The following is a 19,088-nucleotide window of genomic DNA, read 5'->3' as shown; positions in this document are numbered from 1 at the left end:
AGTGAGCAACAGAGCAAGACTCCATCTCAAAAAATAAAAATAAATAAACACATAATCATGAAGTTTTTCTTTCTTCATCCTCATTTGCTCCTCCCAGAGAAGGAAAAGTGAATTACCAGCCCTAAGGGGAGGGGGAAGGAAAAGAGCGGGGTGTGGTCAGCTCAATCCCTTTCTCTAGCTCCTGTTGGGAGCAGCTGCTTCAGAACACATACGTTCCCAGTTCCTCTACACTGGGCTCCTCCATGCCCTAAGACATACTCATGTCTTACTTGGTCAAGAATTTGGTGGGGGAAGATCCTCAAACACTAGCAAATTTTCCACCAGGAAAATGCACTGAGCACTTAAGAGCAGGTACTGTGCTGAGTACTTTATATGCATTATCATATTAAACCAAGAAAACCAACTTACTTGGAAATGTTCATCAGCACACCCGAGGAAACACACCTAGAAGGTGACGGAGGAGAACTAACACAGGTCTCCCGGCTCCAACACTTGGCCACGTGCCCCTCTGCCTTCCAGAATCATCCGGGACAGACAGCCGATAAGTTAGCCTTGAAATCCTGCAGGTCTAAATCTTATCTCCTATAAAGGGCCCAGAACTCTAAGGTTTCTACCAAGTACTTGGCAGATTAACAGCTCCTTTTAAAGAAAATAACTACCTTCCTTGCTGGCACACTGCTGGAAGAGGGGCCAGCCCTTTAGTGGGGAAGAATGCAAATCAGGTTCTTAAGAGTGAACAGCGGAACTCAGCTCTCCCTCCTCCAGCTCTTATATCCAAAGCCTGTGGAACCCTTTCCAGTTAGCACCGCAGAAGGCTGGTGCTTCAGGCAGAGAGCTCGAACTGATTAGTATCCAGCTCTTGCCAAAGGCTCCTTTAAGACATCTGATAGCAGAAGGAGATGGCTTACTGTGCAGATTAGCTAGCCATTCTGCTCGGTTCTCTGTTTTAGACATACACTAAATTGGACCAACACAAAGCATCATTTGTCCCCCCACAATAATTCAGCTTCTTAGAGAAACTCCTTCACACACTTAAGATTTATGTCCACGGCTTTTATAGAGGGTGGATATAAGGAACATCCATTTAAACAATCATTCAGGGCCTTTTGTAGAAGAACAGTTGAAAGCACTGTCCATTATGTTTTCCAATGCCCCCGAAATGAAAAAGCACATGATAAATTCAGTGCCAAGAGAAAGTCTGTCTCTCTGAAAGCGTTTACGTTTTCCCTCCTCAGAAGAGAACTGTATAATCACATCCTTTTTTTTGGTCTCAACTCTTCAGAACTTCAGAGGCAAATTCAGTGCTCAAATATAATAACTAATTCATACCAACCACCTCGCAATATCTATTCTTTTACCCTTTTGATCTTGATTTTATTTTTATGTCTCTTGCTTTAAAATGCACTTCATTTTGTGAGCCAATTTAAATCTTTTTTCTTTCCCTTTCAAAGTAGGACATAATTTCTAGGTAAAAGAGTTTTTCTCATCTAAAAAATTATCATGATCCTCTCAACAGCTGTAAGTGCTCTGGACTTACCAGTCCCATTCACGTCATCGCCCTGTCTTCCTGCTTAGCACAGTGGAACTCTAGAAGACCCCAATCAGCTTCAAACCCCTCACCTGGCTCAGTACACCAGCCCCAAGCAAATGAAGACAAGAACTATCAGGACTATGCTCTGGAGTTTCAGGAGTGAAGCTGAGTCTCAAGGCCAAAACTATTTTCGCATTAAACATTTAATGCATATAAAGTCTTTAGTCCAGTGTCTGGCACACAGTAGATGCTCAGTAAATGGTAATTATTCACTTTAACCTGTCAAGTAGCAAAACTGAGTTTTGCAACTTACCTGTGTAGAGAGCCAGCTCTCTCGAGAACTCTTCTGTGACAGCGTTGTAGAGTTGCACGACCTGAGATGACCTATATAAACAGAGTGCTTGGCAGGTTGTCTGTCTCTCTTCCTGGCCACTTCTCAGTTACCTTATATTGGTCCCAAGTTGTATGTGGTACAGTATCCACACCCATATACATGCATGTTACATAACCAGAGACAACCATGAATGTCAGGCCAGGCTCACCGGCTTCTGGACAGAGTCCAGCGGGTAAGTCTTTGAGAAGGGTCTGCTGCTGTGCTCATACCCTACCCACTCCTGACAAGTGTCCAAGCAGCTGTAACGGTCTGAGTCATAGACACAGAGAAGGAGGAGAAGATTTAAGAGGAAGAAAGAAGAAGGATGCAAGCATTTTTCATAACATTCACACTTTCATTAGGTTTACTCAGGGGCAAGTATCTCTGAATATCCTAGGAGTTGAACATCACTGCTTTCTTCGCAATTCGAGTTTTCCTGTGCATGTATTTTAACGTAATCCATGTGCTGGTACTGGTTTATTGACCCATTCGGCTAATATGTATTGAGTGATTATTACGTGCAAAGCACCAGGGAGGGTGCAGGCTCTGTATCTGTTGGCATCCGTCAGGGAAAAGCACACTGATGACTTTCACAGTGGTAGCAGCACTCCACAGGAAAACAAATGACAGGATCCTTAGGATCGTAACGGAGCCTTTTCCACCATTTCGTCTCTTTTTCTCTCTTCATTCTCTGGAGAACACATCTACCAACAAATCCTTTCCAGTTAAAGGAGTCCGTTCTCCCAGAGCTCCCCTCCTGTTGTCTGACAGTCCCTGCACCTCCCCGCCGGGTATGCCGGGATCAGTGCACAAGTACTTCAAAGAAGCCCTCAAATTGGAGTGCAAGCAGCACTTTCAATAAAAAAAAAAAAAAGTCCTCGAGCTGGGGATTCAAAAGTTTAAGGGGGAGCGGGTACGGAGAGCCAGTGCTGGGATTCGACAGCACCACACAAGACACAAGGATCAGAGCTGTGAGACAAATTCGGCTCCAGAGATGAAAAATCTTCTTTTGGTGCTGACAACATCTGTTTTATTTTGAAGGTTGCTAAGGAGAGTTCTAGCTGGGCCAGCATTGTTCCAGTTCAGTACTTCATAGAGACTTTCCTGCACGGGGTTCAGACAGCAGGAATAAAAGCTCGCCGGATAAACCCCGCTTCTTTCACTTTTCAGATATCAAAGGATCACATTGCTAACAGGGCTGACGAACACCCTGCCTCGTCTCCATCGGAACTGGATTGTCCCCTCTGCTTACTCTCATTGTTCTTCTTCTCCCTTCCCCCTCTGTCCCCACCAGCCAACTCCCCATCTTTGCCAAATAAAGCCTTCTTAGGAAAAAGAAGACAGTGAATATGCCACTAACCCGAGAGAAGACTTCCATGCAGAGCTAAGGAAGAGGTAAGTGTATGAGTTGGAGGTCACAGCAGAAGAATCAGACAAAGGACGAAATGATTTCCTGGCCTTTAAAGATCTGTTTTGCCTGCTACTAATCAGAGCAATGCCAAATGCCTTCATCAGGGCTCAGGCATTCACGCATGGTAGAGAGGCCAAAACGGAGAAGAATCTGACTGGTAGGCCTGTCCCATCTCTGTAATAATGGGGGTGGGGAGCAAAGCTTTCCACACCCAGCTTGACTCCATCCCTCCTATGATTACTCGCAATTAGAAGACATAACAAAAATTAGGAAAAGTTAGTGTCAATTTTGTCCAGAGGGCAAACATTTCGGGAAACAAGAGACAGGGGAAGAGGAGCTTAGTATAAAACAAGAGGACATGTCCAAGATCTTCACATATATGGCAGGTTGTTATAAAATGGGTAGCAACATTTGAGAGCCACTCTGCTCTTCCACTGGGGAAATCATATCTGGGGTGAGAGCATCCACAAAACAAGCCTACAGAAGCAGGCAGGCCCTTGACTTGTAACTGGTATATGCAAACATATTGTGGGATTCCAGGATATGATGTGGAAAAAAACAAAAAAACCACTTTCCAATGACTGAAGGCATTCTCCTTCTGCACTGGGCTTTGGAAAAGTACCAGCTCCTGCCAGGGAGCACCTAGGAGTCTAAGAGAAACCAACCAAGAATGGCAGCGTCCTCCCTGCAGCACAGACTCATTTCAAAGAGCCACTCAGCAGTGCAAATGTCACAGCAAAAGGAAACTACACACTCTCAGATGAGGGTATTGAGACGAGTGAGGCCACATTATCTAAACACTTCCCTTCCCAACCACATTCTATTTCAGCCAGTTTTGCTTTCGCCCCCAGTTTGGGATCTATCTGGGCCAAAGTATGCACGAACCAACAGAAATGCCGTCAAAATAGTGCAAAGCGCAGAGCCTCCGGAGAGAACTCCTTCCGGCCACCCTGAGGAGGGGGGAAGCTGGAAAGGCTAGGAGAGAACTCCTTCCAGCCACCCTGAGGAGGGGGGAAGCTGGAGAGGCTAGGAGAGAACTCCTTCCGGCCACCCTGAGGAGGGGGGAAGCTGGAAAGGCTAGGAGAGAACTCCTTCCGGCCACCCTGAGGAGGGGGGAGCTGGAGAGGCTAGGAGAGAACTCCTTCCGGCCACCCTGAGGAGGGGGGAGCTGGAAAGGCTAGGAGAGAACTCCTTCTGGCCACCCTGAGGAGGGGGAAGCTGGAAAGGCTAGGAGAGAACTCCTTCCAGCCACCCTGAGGAGGGGGGAAGCTGGAAAGGCTAGGAGAGAACTCCTTCCGGCCACCCTGAGGAGGGGGGAGCTGGAGAGGCTAGGAGAGAACTCCTTCCGGCCACCCTGAGGAGGGGGGAGCTGGAAAGGCTAGGAGAGAACTCCTTCCAGCCACCCTGAGGAGGGGGGAAGCTGGAAAGGCTAAGAGTCATTCTCCAAACCACTCACCTAGCCAGGTCACACCCACAGCAGCTGGGGAAGACACGGCCTCTGCCACTTTGTGCCAACTCCTGTTGTGTCCGGGTGCCCACAGGGACACGTGGCAGAAATAGTAGCCGGAGTTTTCTTTGCTAACACTCCGCACCAGTAAATGGTAGGAGCGTGCATCCACATGACTCAACGCAACGTGAGGTGAGCTGTGCACCAGGGAATCACGGTCAAGCCGCGCCAACACGCGGGAGCCAGGCAGGGTGCTGTCAGGAGTCCTGCTGAAGGACCACGTCACCTCAGGCCGGACGTCATCCACTCGGTCCGTTGTGATGTTGCAGGTCAGATCCAGTTCCTTTCCTTCAGCCACAGACACGTTCTTGGGCACAGCTGCTCGCAGAACTTGAAAATTAAAAACAAATATATCTAGGTAATCCAATTATGTTTCCCCCTTCTATCCTCCACCTTTTTTAGAGCATCTCTTTTTAAGTTCTTATTTATGGCATGAAAGTGAGAAGGCTTTGTACAGTTGTAGGGGCTTGAGAAATACTTCCATGAATAAATTAACAAAACCTACTACATTTCTTTTTATTTTATAAAAACAACAACAGCTGCAAACATTTATACGCACCTGCTATATATGCCAGGCAGTGTTCTGAGTGCTTTAGATATAATAATCCTCAAAACAACCCTAAGAGGTGGGTACTGTTATCCTTGTTTTACTGATGAGGAAATTGAAGCACAGAGAAGTTAAGTAACTTGCCCAAGGTCACACACCTGGTAGGTGGCAGAGCTAAAATCAAATCCAGGCTACCTGCCTTTAGGAACTCCTCTTCACTGTTCTGCTTTCCTTTGATAAGCCGTCTACGGAAGACGGCAAAACTAAAATTACACTTTCACCATGTGCACGATAAAACTTAGGTGATTTTATAGAAGAGGAGGCTTAGTTCTGACTGGTACATATTGTTAGTTGCGGGCTAGGGAATAGGGCCGCAGAGTGAGGGCAAAACTATCTTCGGGATAAAAGGGAAAAGTCCTAAACAGAAGGGCCAACAAAGTGAAACTAGACAATTTTCCTTGAGTCAAGTCTTCAAAACGTAATGTACTGAGAGTGTCATTTATTTCTTAGACATACCCACCTAAAAGCCAATCATGAAACATATTAGAAAACTAAAATGCAATAATTTTTGGACTATCTGCATTACTGTCCTTTCTCATTAATGTGGATAATTAAAAGTAGACTATGTTTAGATGAAGCACTGAAGTATCTGGGGTCACAAACTCAAGGCAGATCTAGTTCCAACATTCCCGTCAAAGCTTTCCGGTGGAAACATTTTATTCTATTCAGAAGATTCTAAAAGAGCATCTGTAATCAGAGTAGAAAAACATCAACTTGTGAAATACCTGGGGAACAATTACTCAGATGACAAGTAGCAGGCACCTCCCAGGGGATTCAAGCAAGTTGCTGCCATCAACTGCATGGCTCTGGCCCCAGTAAGCTCAGGGACCCAATTCAGAAAAGCCCCAACTCCAAAGCCCATGCTCTTCAGCATAAATTACTTTCATATGAATATGTCCAAAGCCTGACAATACCTTGAACAAATATTTCAAGTCAAGTTCAAGATCCATCTAGACAGGAGACAGAAAATGAGCTGGGCACATTATTACAAAAGGGAATTTAGAAGCCCAATTTCACCATCCACCTCGTCTAATTCTTTCTCTCCCTCACCTCTTTAAAGGGGCCAAAAGTAACCTGAGGATATCATTTGAGAGGACTAAGTACGGAAACTGCCACCCTGGGCCAGGATCTGCAGTTTGAACCATTCTACAGTCAAAGCCTGTGGCCAGAAACCCTGGAATTCTGCTGGAGTCACCTCTGCCAGGACTTCAGCTACTGGAAGTAAAAGACGACTCAGGAGGGAGTCAGGTCAGTGAAGAAGTACTTAACAAGCAGCTGTGGACTGTATGGATGGAGAAAACAGAGTCTCAGGTTCAGAAAATATTGGCAGGGATGTCTCTTCAGCTGTGTAGTTCACTTTGTAATTTTCTCTGTGCAAGTGGCTCAATATCTTGTCACATCACTAACCATAGGTCCCACACATTCTGGATTTGGGAGTGAACTGCTGGGAGACAGGATGGAGTAGGCTAAAGGGAAAAAAAGAACCAGTTCTAAGTATTTGTAATGAAAGCAGGGACCTCAGACAAAGCCTGTGGTGGGGCAGGCTCTCTGCCCCTGAATATAACTAAATCCATAAATCAGACACCAAGTTTGCAGTAACCAGACCACTCCTATGACAGGGAGGAGAGGGTGAGGAGGAGGCTCACCGCCACATGGTTAGCACAGCTTCACTCTGTGCCATTTATCATAACAATGAGATAAGAATATATAAGCAGCCAGCTATGAATAGTGCAGGTGTGGACAAGCTGAGAAGGATCATGACCCTAGCGTGGCCGTTCTTAGCCTGGGACCACAAAGAGAATTTCGACAGTCTGTGAACTTGGATGGCGAAAGAATTCCATCTTTATTTTTATTAATCTGTACCTGAAATACAGCATCTCTTCCCACTGTGAAAGTAAGCAACAAACCAGTATGGTATTACCTGTGTCTGGGACTACCCCAGATAGAAATCACAGATACCTTCCCATCACATTATAGTTGTTGCAGATATCCTGAAGTATCATGTATACTCATTACTATTCAGAAAGTACAGTAGTTGTGAAGCCTGCCACTATCTTATTATCAGTGCATTAATAAAGCAGCATAATATTACTACAAAACCAATTTGCTTTACAAGCATTCGGATAACTATTTCTATATAATGATTTTCCTTTGTCATCTTGTGTGCTGTATTTTATGAATTAAAACATGTTAATTCTGAGAAAAGGTCTGTGGGTTTCAAAAGGCTGTCGAGAAGTCTCATGGCACAAAAAGATTATGAACGCTCTTTCATTGGAGCCAGATATTACCTACCTAATAAGTTCAGAGTGTTCAAGTCTCTTAGATAGATATTATAGGTCTTGCGGCGTGTTCGAAACAAAAAAAATGTCTTTACGATGCAAATTCTTCCATAAAAGCGTAACCTTCTACAAAGTTGAAACTCTTAACTCTTCTGCCTCATTAAAAGAGTTGTTTGATGCAAGTTTAATATCTAGAGGTTTCTTAGGGCAGATTCCAGAGATCACTTCTGATCAGGAAACTAACCTAAGTCCACCTAGAAAGTGATTTCTGCAGCCGGTGGAGCCGAGACTGACCAGTACTGAGCAGCTCCTCTCAATGGCCAGTTACTCAAGCACCTCGGAGCTGCTTTTCCACCACTCACTTTTCCAAAGCCAGGTCCTGTGCTGTGGTGTGAGCGCAGAGTAAAGCGCTCAGGGGAGGCAGCTTCAGAGACAAAATACTCCCCCTGCGTATTGTTTCCTGTTTTCCTTCCCATCCCAGCAACAAAGCAGCCACATATTCATATTCATGCTCAGGAAATGAGTCCAACGAAGGTCTTCCCAGTTTAAGACAGAAAGGGCAGCTGGATGCAGTGGCTCACGCCTGTAACTCTAGCACTTTGGAGGCTGAGGCGGGTGGATGACCTGAGGTCAGGAGTTCGAGACCAGCCTGATCAACATGGTGAAACCCCGTCTCTATCAAAAATATGAAAATGAGACAAATGTGGTGGCAGGCACCTGTAATCCCAGCTACTCAGGAGGCTGAGGTAGGAGAATCGCTTGAACCCAAAAGGCGGAGGTTGCAGAGAGCCAAGATTATGACACTGAACTCTGGCCTGGGTGACAGAGTAAGACTCTGCCTCAAAAAAAAAAAAAAAAACAAATAAAAACAGAAGGCAGTAGCAACAGCAACAAAGTACTCTGAGATCTGAAGATTTAGACTCACAGAAAACCAAGGATACCCATTCATCCTGAGCAATGACATTGCCACCCTGTCTTGGTCTCTTTACACGGTCTCTGCTGCAGGTCTTTCCACAGGGCCTGGGAATGAGTCTGAAACACAGATGGCCCAGAACAGAGCGGAGCACACAGTAGGTTCTCCATGGATGCTGGTTGGACAATGAGTGATCAGTAGCATGTTTTCCTTTTATTTTTATGTGCTTTCTAAAATGCATTTTGCATTTTCTTAATTACTTCTGTAGTTGCAGTAGAGGGTCTAAAAAAAAGGTGCCAGGACAAAGGGTGTCTTGTATAGGCCCAGCACTGAGTGCTCCTGTGGTCTGTATGATACAGGTAAGCAAGAAGTGCTCCTGCCCTAGAGAGCTCCTCCCCTACCAGGAAAGGTACATCTGCAGGAACCAAAAGGCAGGCCTAGAGGACGCAAGTTAGATGAAGGGTTTTGGGATGAGCCAGAAACACATCCCAACAGCCGCAGAGAAAGGCAGGTCCCAGGACTTGGGAAACACCAAACCCAGTAAAGCTTAGGGGGCAGAGTGTGAATACCTTCACCCCAAAACCCCACTGAACACCAAGCCCGGCCTAATCTGGCTGAGGGACTACGGCACCTAAACTCTGAGTGAAACAACTGCCTTTGTGTTAACGTGTAGGCCACGGCTTTCCATGGACATGAATTTAGATAAAAGAAGCTGTGTAGGCCGGGCGCGGTGGCTCAAGCCTGTAATCCCAGCACTTTGGGAGGCCGAGGCGGGTGGATCACGAGGTCAGCAGATCGAGACCATCCTGGTCAACATGGTGAAACCCCGTCTCTACTAAAAATTACAAAAAATTAGCTGGGCACGGTGGCGCGTGCCTGTAATCCCAGCTACTCAGGAGGCTGAGGCAGGAGAATTGCCTGAACCCAGGAGGCGGAGGTTGCCGTGAGCCGAGATCGCGCCATTGCACTCCACCCTGGGTAACGAGAGCGAAACTCCATCTCAAAATAAATAAATAAATAAATAAAATAATAAAATTAAAAAAAAAAAAAAAAGAAGCTGTGTAGCAAACCGACAGGCATCCTCAGCACAAAACAAATGCACCCCGCCCCCCATCCACTCAACACCACCCTACTCCCCTAAAGATAAGGCCTCACATGGGAAGCAGAAGCAGTTCCTGTCAGATGGCCACGGGGCTCCCCGCCCGGTTCTTTATACCAGTCATTAGTCACAGAACAGCGTCACCCCTAACGCATCGTTTCCAGCTCACCTGTCGGCTGGATCACCACGGTGGCAACTTCCACAGCCTTTTCTTGGATTTCCTGCCAGTTGCCCTGCTCGGCGATCCACTCGCTGACGACGCACCTGTAGGAGCCCTGGTCGGCGGACAGAGCCCGGGACACCGAGAGGCGGTAGGCGTCGCTGCCCACGGTGTCGAGGCGCACGCCCCCACTGTGGTAGCGCTGCTCATACCCCAGGCCCGGGTGGAATCTGCCCTCGTGGGTCAGGGCGAGGACGTTCCGCCGGGCCGGGCCACGGTGCAGCTCCCACAGCAGCGCCAGGTGCGTGTGCAGCGGCGAGGCGGAGGCGGCGGTGCAGCGCAGCTCGAAGGGTTCCCCCTCCCGCAAGCTCAGGCTCGGCGGGGGCCGCGCATTGGGGCCCACGTGCAGGGCATCGGCCAGCACTGCAGAGAGAGAAAACTGGGTCAGCAGCCGGTCCACACTGACCCCGCCGCCCGCACCCAGTAAGGGCCAGTCAGTTCCAGGGCCTACTGGCCACAGCCGGGACCATAGCTGCAACCACAGACCATTTCTTTCTCCCTCCCCCATTCCAGGGCCCTGATGGACGTTTTCCCATTTGGATTAATCTGTAATCTCAACTGACTTTCTGACTTGAAAAAGCAAAATAAGGCCGGGGGGCGGTGGCTCAAGTCTGTAATCCCAGCACTTTGGGAGGCCGAGGCGGGTGGATCACGAGGTCAAGAGATCGAGACCATCCTGGTCAACATGGTGAAACCCCGTCTCTACTAAAAATACAAAAATTAGCTGGGCATGGTGGCGCGTGCCTGTAATCCCAGCTACTCGGGAGGCTGAGGCAGGAAAATTGCCTGAACCCAGGAGGAGGAGGTTGCGGTGAGCCGAGATTGCGCCATTGCACTCCAGCCTGGGTCACAAGAGCAAAACTCTGTCTCAAAAAAAAAAAAAGAGAGAAAAAGCAAAATAAGAGATACCAATAAAACCCCATGCTAGAACTGAGTGGTGAAAACTCCCCGTGGGAGTCATGCCTTGGGGATGGGATGTGCTTCTGTAACCCCTAAGGCAACACCCCCGCTGTGCCTCAGTTTCCTAAAAGGGGGATGACAACTGGACCTTCATCATAGAGTTGACATGAGAATTAAACAGTTAAACAAGGTGAGTTCCCAGGACAGTGTGGCACTTAGCAGTCGTGATAAATCACTGCGTATGACTGTCAAACATTCCTTTGGTTAGGACCAGGGCTAGGGTAGGGAGCCCTCAGAGTTTGCAGATAAGGTGACCTTCTAGACTTAAAGTGGCAAGATCCACAGGGGAGAAAGGGTGGCGTGGGCTGCCTGTGGCTTGCAGCCTAGGGAATGCCCCAGAATGACTAGGGTGAACACAGCGTATCCACGTGGTAGGAGCCGGCTCAGGCACTTCTACAGAGCCCAGAAAAAGGGAGCAGCGATCAAGGAAGTATAAGTGGTGCTATTTAGGTAAAGAGCAGTAAGCGGTGGATACTGCTACTCTGGCAACCAGAAACGGGGCTGCTACCAAGGAGCAGGGAAAATCCATCAGGCTTGTCGATGAGCTGCCTACGAGAACCCTCCACCACTGCTCATTGTCTCTTTGGTTTTTTTCCCCCAATTCCACACTCAGAAACTAATTCACTGTCCTTGAGAAGCGGCTATCCCAGAAAACATTAAAAAACCGCTACATTTTTAGGAGGACATATCCCAAAGACCCATGTCTACTGCAAAATAAATATAACGACCTTCTAGTATACATATCAGTCTGTGAGTCTGGCTAATATGACTCAGTTCTCAAGGCCAGCTCATCTCTTGGGGCACGGCTGAATAGTTTCAAGACCCATGAAGCTGAAGGCCAGGCAGACCCTGGACCACACATGGTAACCAACAGAAGCTCCACCTGACAGCAGTCTCCTGTGGTCATCCATTGCTTTCCTCACCCAAGAAAGGCCTCCTCTTGTGTCTCCTGCCATCCAAAGACAGCAGAAGAGGCTGAAAGACACTGGAGGAAGTGGGGCTGGGGTGGGGAAATTCTCCTGTTGCCCTTCCTCCCACTCAAGAGAAGCCCAGGTAATACCAGGAGTGTCTGACTTAATGAAATGGTGGCATATGGCGTTATTTTTTATTATTTCATTTATTTATTTTTGAGGCAGAGTCTTGCTCTTTCACCAGGCTGGTACAGGGGTGCGATCTCAGCTCACTGCAACCTCTGCCTTCCAAATTCAAGCGATTCTTCTGCCTCAGCCTCCCAAGTAGCTGGGACTACAGGTGCGCACCACTATGCCCAGATAATTTCCGTATTTTTAATAGAGACGGGGTTTCGCCATGTTAGCCAGGATGGTCTCGATCTCTTGACCTCATGATCCACCTGCCTTGGCCTCTCAAAGTGTGCTAGGAATACAGGCGTGAGCCACCGCTCCTGGCTGGCATGTGGCATTACTTAGCTCCAACGCAAGAATGTCTTTTTCTAAAAAACATATTTGGCATTCTTCAATAGGAATAAAGAGGAGGTAGACTGGGTGTTTCATTACCTCCTTAAGGGACATGGCAGTTTCATCCCCTGATGAGTCTAGTGAGGGAACGGTCTCTGAGTCACGACAGGGCTCTACAATTCATGAGGGAATGAATGCCTCAATCAACCCTCTCTTTTTATATCATCATGTGCATTTTCTACTTTCTGATAATTACATACATTCTGACCCAGACATAAATCCGCTTGGGAACAGGGCAGGATACAAATAAATACATAATTAAGTACCAATAACAACAATTATAATGTTTCTATTTTCTTAGCCCCAAATTAAAATGGTTTGTTCTTGCTCGTTTACTAATTGGCTGTGTGATTTTAGGCAAGTAATTAACCTATGCTCTTCCATTTCCTCATGCATAAATTAGGGAAATATTCTGCCCTATTTTGATTGGGTTCAGAGAACTGAATGTGTGAGTAAATTTAAAAGGAGTCGGAAAATGAAACAAACAAAACCTCTAAAACAAATCCTAAAACATTCCAGGTACTAAGGTGCAATTATTTGCACAGCTAGATCAATAAGCTAGCAGAGACCACATGTTTTTTCTCTACATGTAACACATACAGCTTCCGGTACAAACAAGCACTTAAATCATGAAAATCACACAGAAAACTTTGAAGTGTCTGTTATTCCCATAGAGCTGAGCATCCTCAACATGATCACCCCTTCCTGTCACTAACCAATGAATGCTTATGACAGCACTGCTCTAAGGCTTTATAAAACATAGTAACTCACCTGTCCTCCTCACATCCTTTTTTTTTTTTTTGAGACAGAGTCTTGCTCTGTCACCCAGGCTGGAGTGCAGTGGTGCAATCTTGGCTCATTGCAGCCTCTGCCTCCTAGGTTCCAGTGATTCTTCTGCCTCAGCCTCCTGGGTAGCTGAGATTCCAGGCACATGCCATCACACCCAACTAATTTTTGTATTCTTAGTAGAGATGGGGTTTTGCCATGTTGGCCAGGCTGGTCTTAAAATCCTGACCTCAGGTGATCCACCCGCCTCAGTCTCCCAAAGTGCTGGGATTACAGGCATAAGCCACCATGCCCGGCCTGTACTTACAACCTTTAAGGTTACAGAGGAGGAAGCTGAGGCATGGAACATGCCCACAGCCATGCAGCTGACAAGTAGTAGGGCCAGCAACTGGACTATAAACAAGCACAGGCAACCTGGCTCCAGAGCCAGCTCTCCACCACTGCATCATGCTGCCTCCAGCTCACTGTGCAGAGGGTGACTCAGAACCACACTTGTGTGGAAAAGGGCCCTCTGAGGTCATCTGGCCCATCCCCTGCCTTGAATCAGGTAAGACACGACTATTCCACTGGACGGAGGAGGGAGCACAGCCCCAGAGAAATTAGGTCTCTTGACAAAGTCACCCACGGCCCAGTGGCAAAGAAAGGTCTGGCCCCTGGCATCATAAGCTCACGTAAGGACTGTACCTTTAACCTGCACTGTATCCTCATAGTTGCCCTGGACAGTGGCATCTGTGCTGGGGGTGGAACATTTGTAGTGGCCTTGGTCTGAAGGCTGGACGTTCTTGATGTGGAGCTCCACGGCGTCATTGGCAGTCCGCCTTAACAGGATCTCACCCCTCTGCAGCCGCTCCTGGTACAGCTGGGTTGGGAACCCCGCCTCCCAGGTGCTTGCAAGCTCCTCAAAGTCACTCCCCAAAGATGAGAAGCTCCAGTCAAAGTTCTGCTCGCTGGGGCCATCATAGTCACTGACGTTGCAGGGGATGACCAGCTCAGTGCCCACCACTCGAACCAGGGTCCCTGTGGGCACTCTCACCACACGCCCTTGACAAAGACCTGCAATGATAAGAGATGAAAGACAGGTCTTTCATCACAGAAAGTCTTCCCAGTACAAATGTGGCAAACCTGTGGATGCCCTTGCTCACAGGGATGGCAGAAATGTGACCGCCAAACCGCTAGGGAAAATGTGTCTATGCAGAAGTTTAAGCCTGTCCCTTTAATAATGAGCCAGGAATACAACCTTAAAATGAACACCACACACAACCAGTTTCCCAGGACTGACAGCGAGGAAGATAAGCATTAAAAGCAGGCTAACCATAAACCTGAATAGCTTCTTCCCTCCCGTTACTATGTAACACAACCTAATCACTCAATGTGATATAAAAATATTTTAGGTTCTGTGTAAAAAAAAAAAAAAAGGGCAGAGCTAGTCAAGTATTTACATTTCTGCCCACCCTATATCAACCCTCATCCCTAGAGACCATTGCCTGGGGCTCCTGAGACCTGACTTACAACGACAGACGCCAATTTTAAAATCCTAGAGCAGCCTGCTGATAAAATGATTTAACTCCTGTTATCTGACATTGCCTATAAATTAATTTTAAAATATGACGATTTTACCAAGTATTAATTTTCTATTTTCTGGCTCATTTCCTTCTCCACTCTTTGTTCTGATCTAAATTCAGAATTAGGATGGGGAAGCACAAAGGGAGAGACGCAGGCGGTTGCTGGGTGCTCTTAGGAATGCAGCAGATGATTGCCGGGGATGAGCCCAGAGGACACACATGAGTTCACTGGCTTCCCTTCCCTAAGAGTGCACAATTCCCAGGCCTCTCCGGCAGGGACTCTATGACTGGCACCTGTGAGTCCTTTAAGATATCTTCATTGCAATGAACTTCAGCAGGATTTCGCAGTGTATTTACTACCTGTGTTTAGCATTTCAATTGCATCAAATAAACACATATGGCACCTTTCTGATGCTCTACGAAGAGTAGAGCAATAACATATACAAGAGAAAGCATGTCTGAAATCAAGGAGACACAAGTGTCAGTCTGAGAGACCTCTCTTCCCTTTGACTTCTGCCACTAAGAATTGGGACAAGAAGGCTTCGCTGAGTTAATCAAATAAAATGCCTAGGTGAGAGTCTGCCATGTAATAAGGGCTCCAGGAAATGGGAATCTTTTATTAATTTTATATTTTTATCATTTGTTACACGTTCAATTTTGTCCTCATTCGAAATTCCTGTGTGGAAGTCCTAGTCCCCAGTACCCCGGAATGTGACCATTATTTGGCAACAGGGTTGTCACAGATATAATTGGTTGTGATGAGGTCATACTGGAATAGGGTGAGCCCCTAATCCTATATGACTGTATCCTTAAAAAGCGGGTAATGGGAGGCGGAGGTTGCAGTGAGCCGAGATCGTACCACTGCACTCTAGCCGGGCTACAGAACGAGATTCCATCTCAAAAAAAAAATTAACAAAGAGGGCAATTTGGACACAGACAAACCCACAGGGAGAAAGCCACACGAAGATAAGGCAGAGATTAAAGTGATATGTCTACACGCCAAGGACTGCCACAAATTGTCAGCAAGCCACAAGAAGCTAGAGGAGAAGCATGGAACACATTCTCCCTCTCAGCCCTGTGGAGGAACCCACTCATCGACACCCACTTCTGGCCTCTGGCATTGAGGCAATCAATGTCTGTTCAATCACCCTGGTTCATGGTACTCAGCTGCAGCAGCTTCAGCAGACTAATACGCTACTGCCCCTGTTTTCCCACTGGCTTAATTCCTGTTTTCAAACTCTGGGTTGCCACCCTTTAGTGGGTTGTGAAATGAATTTATAGTAGTCATGACCAGCATGTGCACATTTTTAAAGATGAAATTAAACCAAATAAAAAATATTAGAATAAATCTTAGAGTACATTACATTTAGTAAAAGATAAATATTGTTTCATTATATTTTGTTAACAAAGGTATGTGTGTACCAGAAGATGATGGAAATCTTAAACCTTAATTTGAGTCAGAGTTAAAAAAGAAAAACAACAACACTGGATTAAAGCTGTATCTTGTTTTCTCCACCCATTATCATTTACTTTGAGAAGGGAAAAGGAAGTGTCCATGTAAGAAAAGAGGTGATGGGGAAGAGCATGGGTTCTGAGCGGGGGTTGACCGACGGCCTTCTCCTCCCAGCCCATCTTGGGGGCAGACGGAGATTGAACTCCAGCTCAAAGAAAAGTTGCTGAAACCTAAATCACATTACTCTTCATAAAAATAAAATAAAGCTATGGGTGCTGGTAACTTAGAAGAACTACGAGTCACATATGTCTCTGCAGAGAATGGTAGCACTAACCCCACGTACTGTTGAGGAGCAGTGCTGGAATGCGAAACTTCTTTTTTCCTTTCCTTTCTTTCCTTCCATCTATCTTTCCTTCCTTCCTTTTCTTTCCTTCTTTCATTCCCTTCCTTTCCCTTCCTTTTTCCTTTTTTTTTTTTCTTTTTTTTTGTTGCCCAGGCTGGAGTGCAGTGGCACGATCATAGCTCCCTGCAGCCTCAACGTTCTGAGCTAATGTGATTGTCCCACCTCAGCCTCATGAGTAGCTGGGACCACAGGCGCACACCACCACACCCAGCTAGTTTTACTTTTTGTAGAATGGAGTCTCGCTATGTGGCTCAGGCTGGTCTCAAACTCTGAGACTCAAGCAATCCTCCAACCTTGGCTTCCCAAGATGCTGAGAGTATAGGCATAAGCCAGTGCACCTGGCCCATGCTACTTCTTTCTAAGGTAACTTAGTGGCTCAGGATGACACCCTGACCTCACACCTGTTAATTCCGGCAACCATGAGGCAGACCCACAGTGGCTGCCTAGCATTCCTTAACTGCCTCAGATGAGACTGACTGTACCCCCAGTGCCAGAGACGGGTACCAGGGCTAAAACCTGGTAAATCAGAATTTCTGGCTCTTTTTTGCCGAAGCTTCTTAGAAAGAGGCTTTGGCTTTCAGTGTAATCAAGGTAATATAAAGATGATATACTCTAAGCTGCACATGGGCGGGCCTCCTGATCATGAGAAGTCATCCATAGAAGAAGAGACCCAGACCCAGGACCCAGCACCTGGACTAGAGAGGTCAGAGAGCCACCCCAGTGGCTGCCAAATGGCAGCATCTGAGCTGCTGGATCCAGCCATGCCTTCTACACCACTCCCAATGCAACCATACATCACACTCGCGTGTGCAACAATGTACACCCACACATACACACACCCATGTACCCCTTTCCCTGGACATTTCAGTTTCTTGCAATTCCACTTATCCCCACTTACGTTTCTTTTCTTTTCTAAAATTTTTGTCTGTTTTTGAAACAGAGACTCGCTCTGTAACCCAGGCTGGAGTGTAGTGGCATAATTGTGGCTCACTGAACTCCTGGGCTCAAATGATCGTGGGCAGCTGGGACTATAGGCACTGTGCCACCATGCCCAGCTAATTTAAAAATTATTTTGTAGAGACGGAGTCTTGCTAGAGTGGTCTCAAAATCTTGGCTGGTCTTGAAATCTTGGCCTCAAGTGATCTCTTGCCTTGTGATATGGTTTGGCTGTGTCCCCACCCAAATCTCATCTTGAATTCCCATGTGTTGTGGGAGGTACCTGGTGGGAGGTAACTGAATCACAGGGGCAGGTTTTTCCCATGCTGTTCTCATGATAGTGAATAAGTCTCATGAGATCTGATAGTAATAAAAAGGGAGTTTCCTTGCACAAGACACTCCTCTCTTTGCCAGCCAGCATCCACTTAAGTGACTTGCTCCTCCTTGCCTTTAACCATGATCACGAGGCTTCCCTAGTCATGTGGAACTCTAAGTCCAATTAAACTTCTTTCATTTGTAATTTGCCCAGTCCCAGGTATGTCTTTAACAGCAGCATGAAAAGGGACGAATACAGTAAATTGCTACCAACCAGTAGAGTGGGACGTTGCTAAAAAGATACCCAAAAATGTGGAAGCCACTTTTGAACTGGGTAATAGGCAGAGGTTGAAACAGTTTGGAGGGCTCAGAAGAAGACAGGAAAATGTGGGAAAGTTTGGAACTTCCTGGATATTTGTTGAATGGCTTTGACCCAGAGCCTGATAATGATATGGACGATAAGGTACAAGCTGAGGTGGTCGCAAATGGAGATGAGGAACTTGTTGGGAACTTGAGCAAAGGTGACTCTTGTTATGTTTTAGCAAAGAGACTATCAGCATTTTGCACTTGCCCTAGAGACCTGTGGAACTCTCACCTTGAGAGAGATGATTTACAGTATCTGGCAGAAGAAATGTCTAAGCAGCAAAGCACTTAAGAGGTGACTTGGGTGCTGTTAAAGGCATTCAGTTTTATAAATGAAGCAGAGCTAAGAGTTGGAAAATTTGCCTGACAATGTAATAGAAAAGAAAAACCCATTTTCTGAGGAGAAATTCAAGCTGGATGCAGAAATCTGCGTAAGTAACGAGAAGCATGTTAACCCCCAAGACAATGGGGAAAATGTCTCCAGGGCATGTCAGAGGTCTTCAGGGCAGCCCCTCCCATCACAGGCCTAGAGGCCTAGGAGGAAAAAGTGGTTTCATGGGCCAGGCCCAAAGGCCCTACACTGTATGCAGCCTAGGGACTTGGTGCCCTGCATCCCAGGTGCTCCAGCTATGGCTGAAAGGGGCCAACACAGAGCTTGGGCCATGGCTTCAGAGGGTGCAAGCCCCAAGCCTTGGCAGCTTCCATGTGGTGTGGGGCCTGTGAGTGCACAGAAGTCAAGAACTGGCATTTGGGAACCTCTACCTCGATTTCAGATGTATGGAAATACCTGGATGCCCAGGCAGAAGTTTGCTGCAGGGGCAAGGTTCTCATGGAGAACCTCTGCTAGGGCCGTGTAGAAAGGAAATGTGGGGTCAGAGGCCCCACACAGAGTCCC

The 19,088-nt window shown here is 46.8% G+C and overlaps 1 protein-coding gene across 1 annotated transcript in view; it reads right to left on the bottom strand.

Moving 5' to 3' along the window:
- PTGFRN (prostaglandin F2 receptor inhibitor) overlaps window positions 1-19,088 on the bottom strand; it is an 84,476-nt gene that overhangs the window by 32,651 nt on the left and 32,737 nt on the right. The window contains exons 2-4 of the mRNA XM_035252578.3: window positions 13,846-14,214; window positions 9,890-10,303; window positions 4,772-5,152 (exon numbers count right to left, since the gene is read on the bottom strand). Of these exons, the coding sequence (XP_035108469.3) occupies window positions 4,772-5,152; window positions 9,890-10,303; window positions 13,846-14,214 (1,164 nt within the window). The remainder of the gene's footprint in view (window positions 1-4,771; window positions 5,153-9,889; window positions 10,304-13,845; window positions 14,215-19,088) is intronic.

Source organism: Callithrix jacchus, chromosome 7 (assembly GCF_049354715.1).
Source record: "Callithrix jacchus isolate 240 chromosome 7, calJac240_pri, whole genome shotgun sequence".
Classification (NCBI taxonomy): Eukaryota; Metazoa; Chordata; class Mammalia; order Primates; family Cebidae; genus Callithrix; species Callithrix jacchus.
Note: the sequence above shows the minus strand (reverse complement) of the source record. Positions and strands in the feature narration are given on the sequence as shown.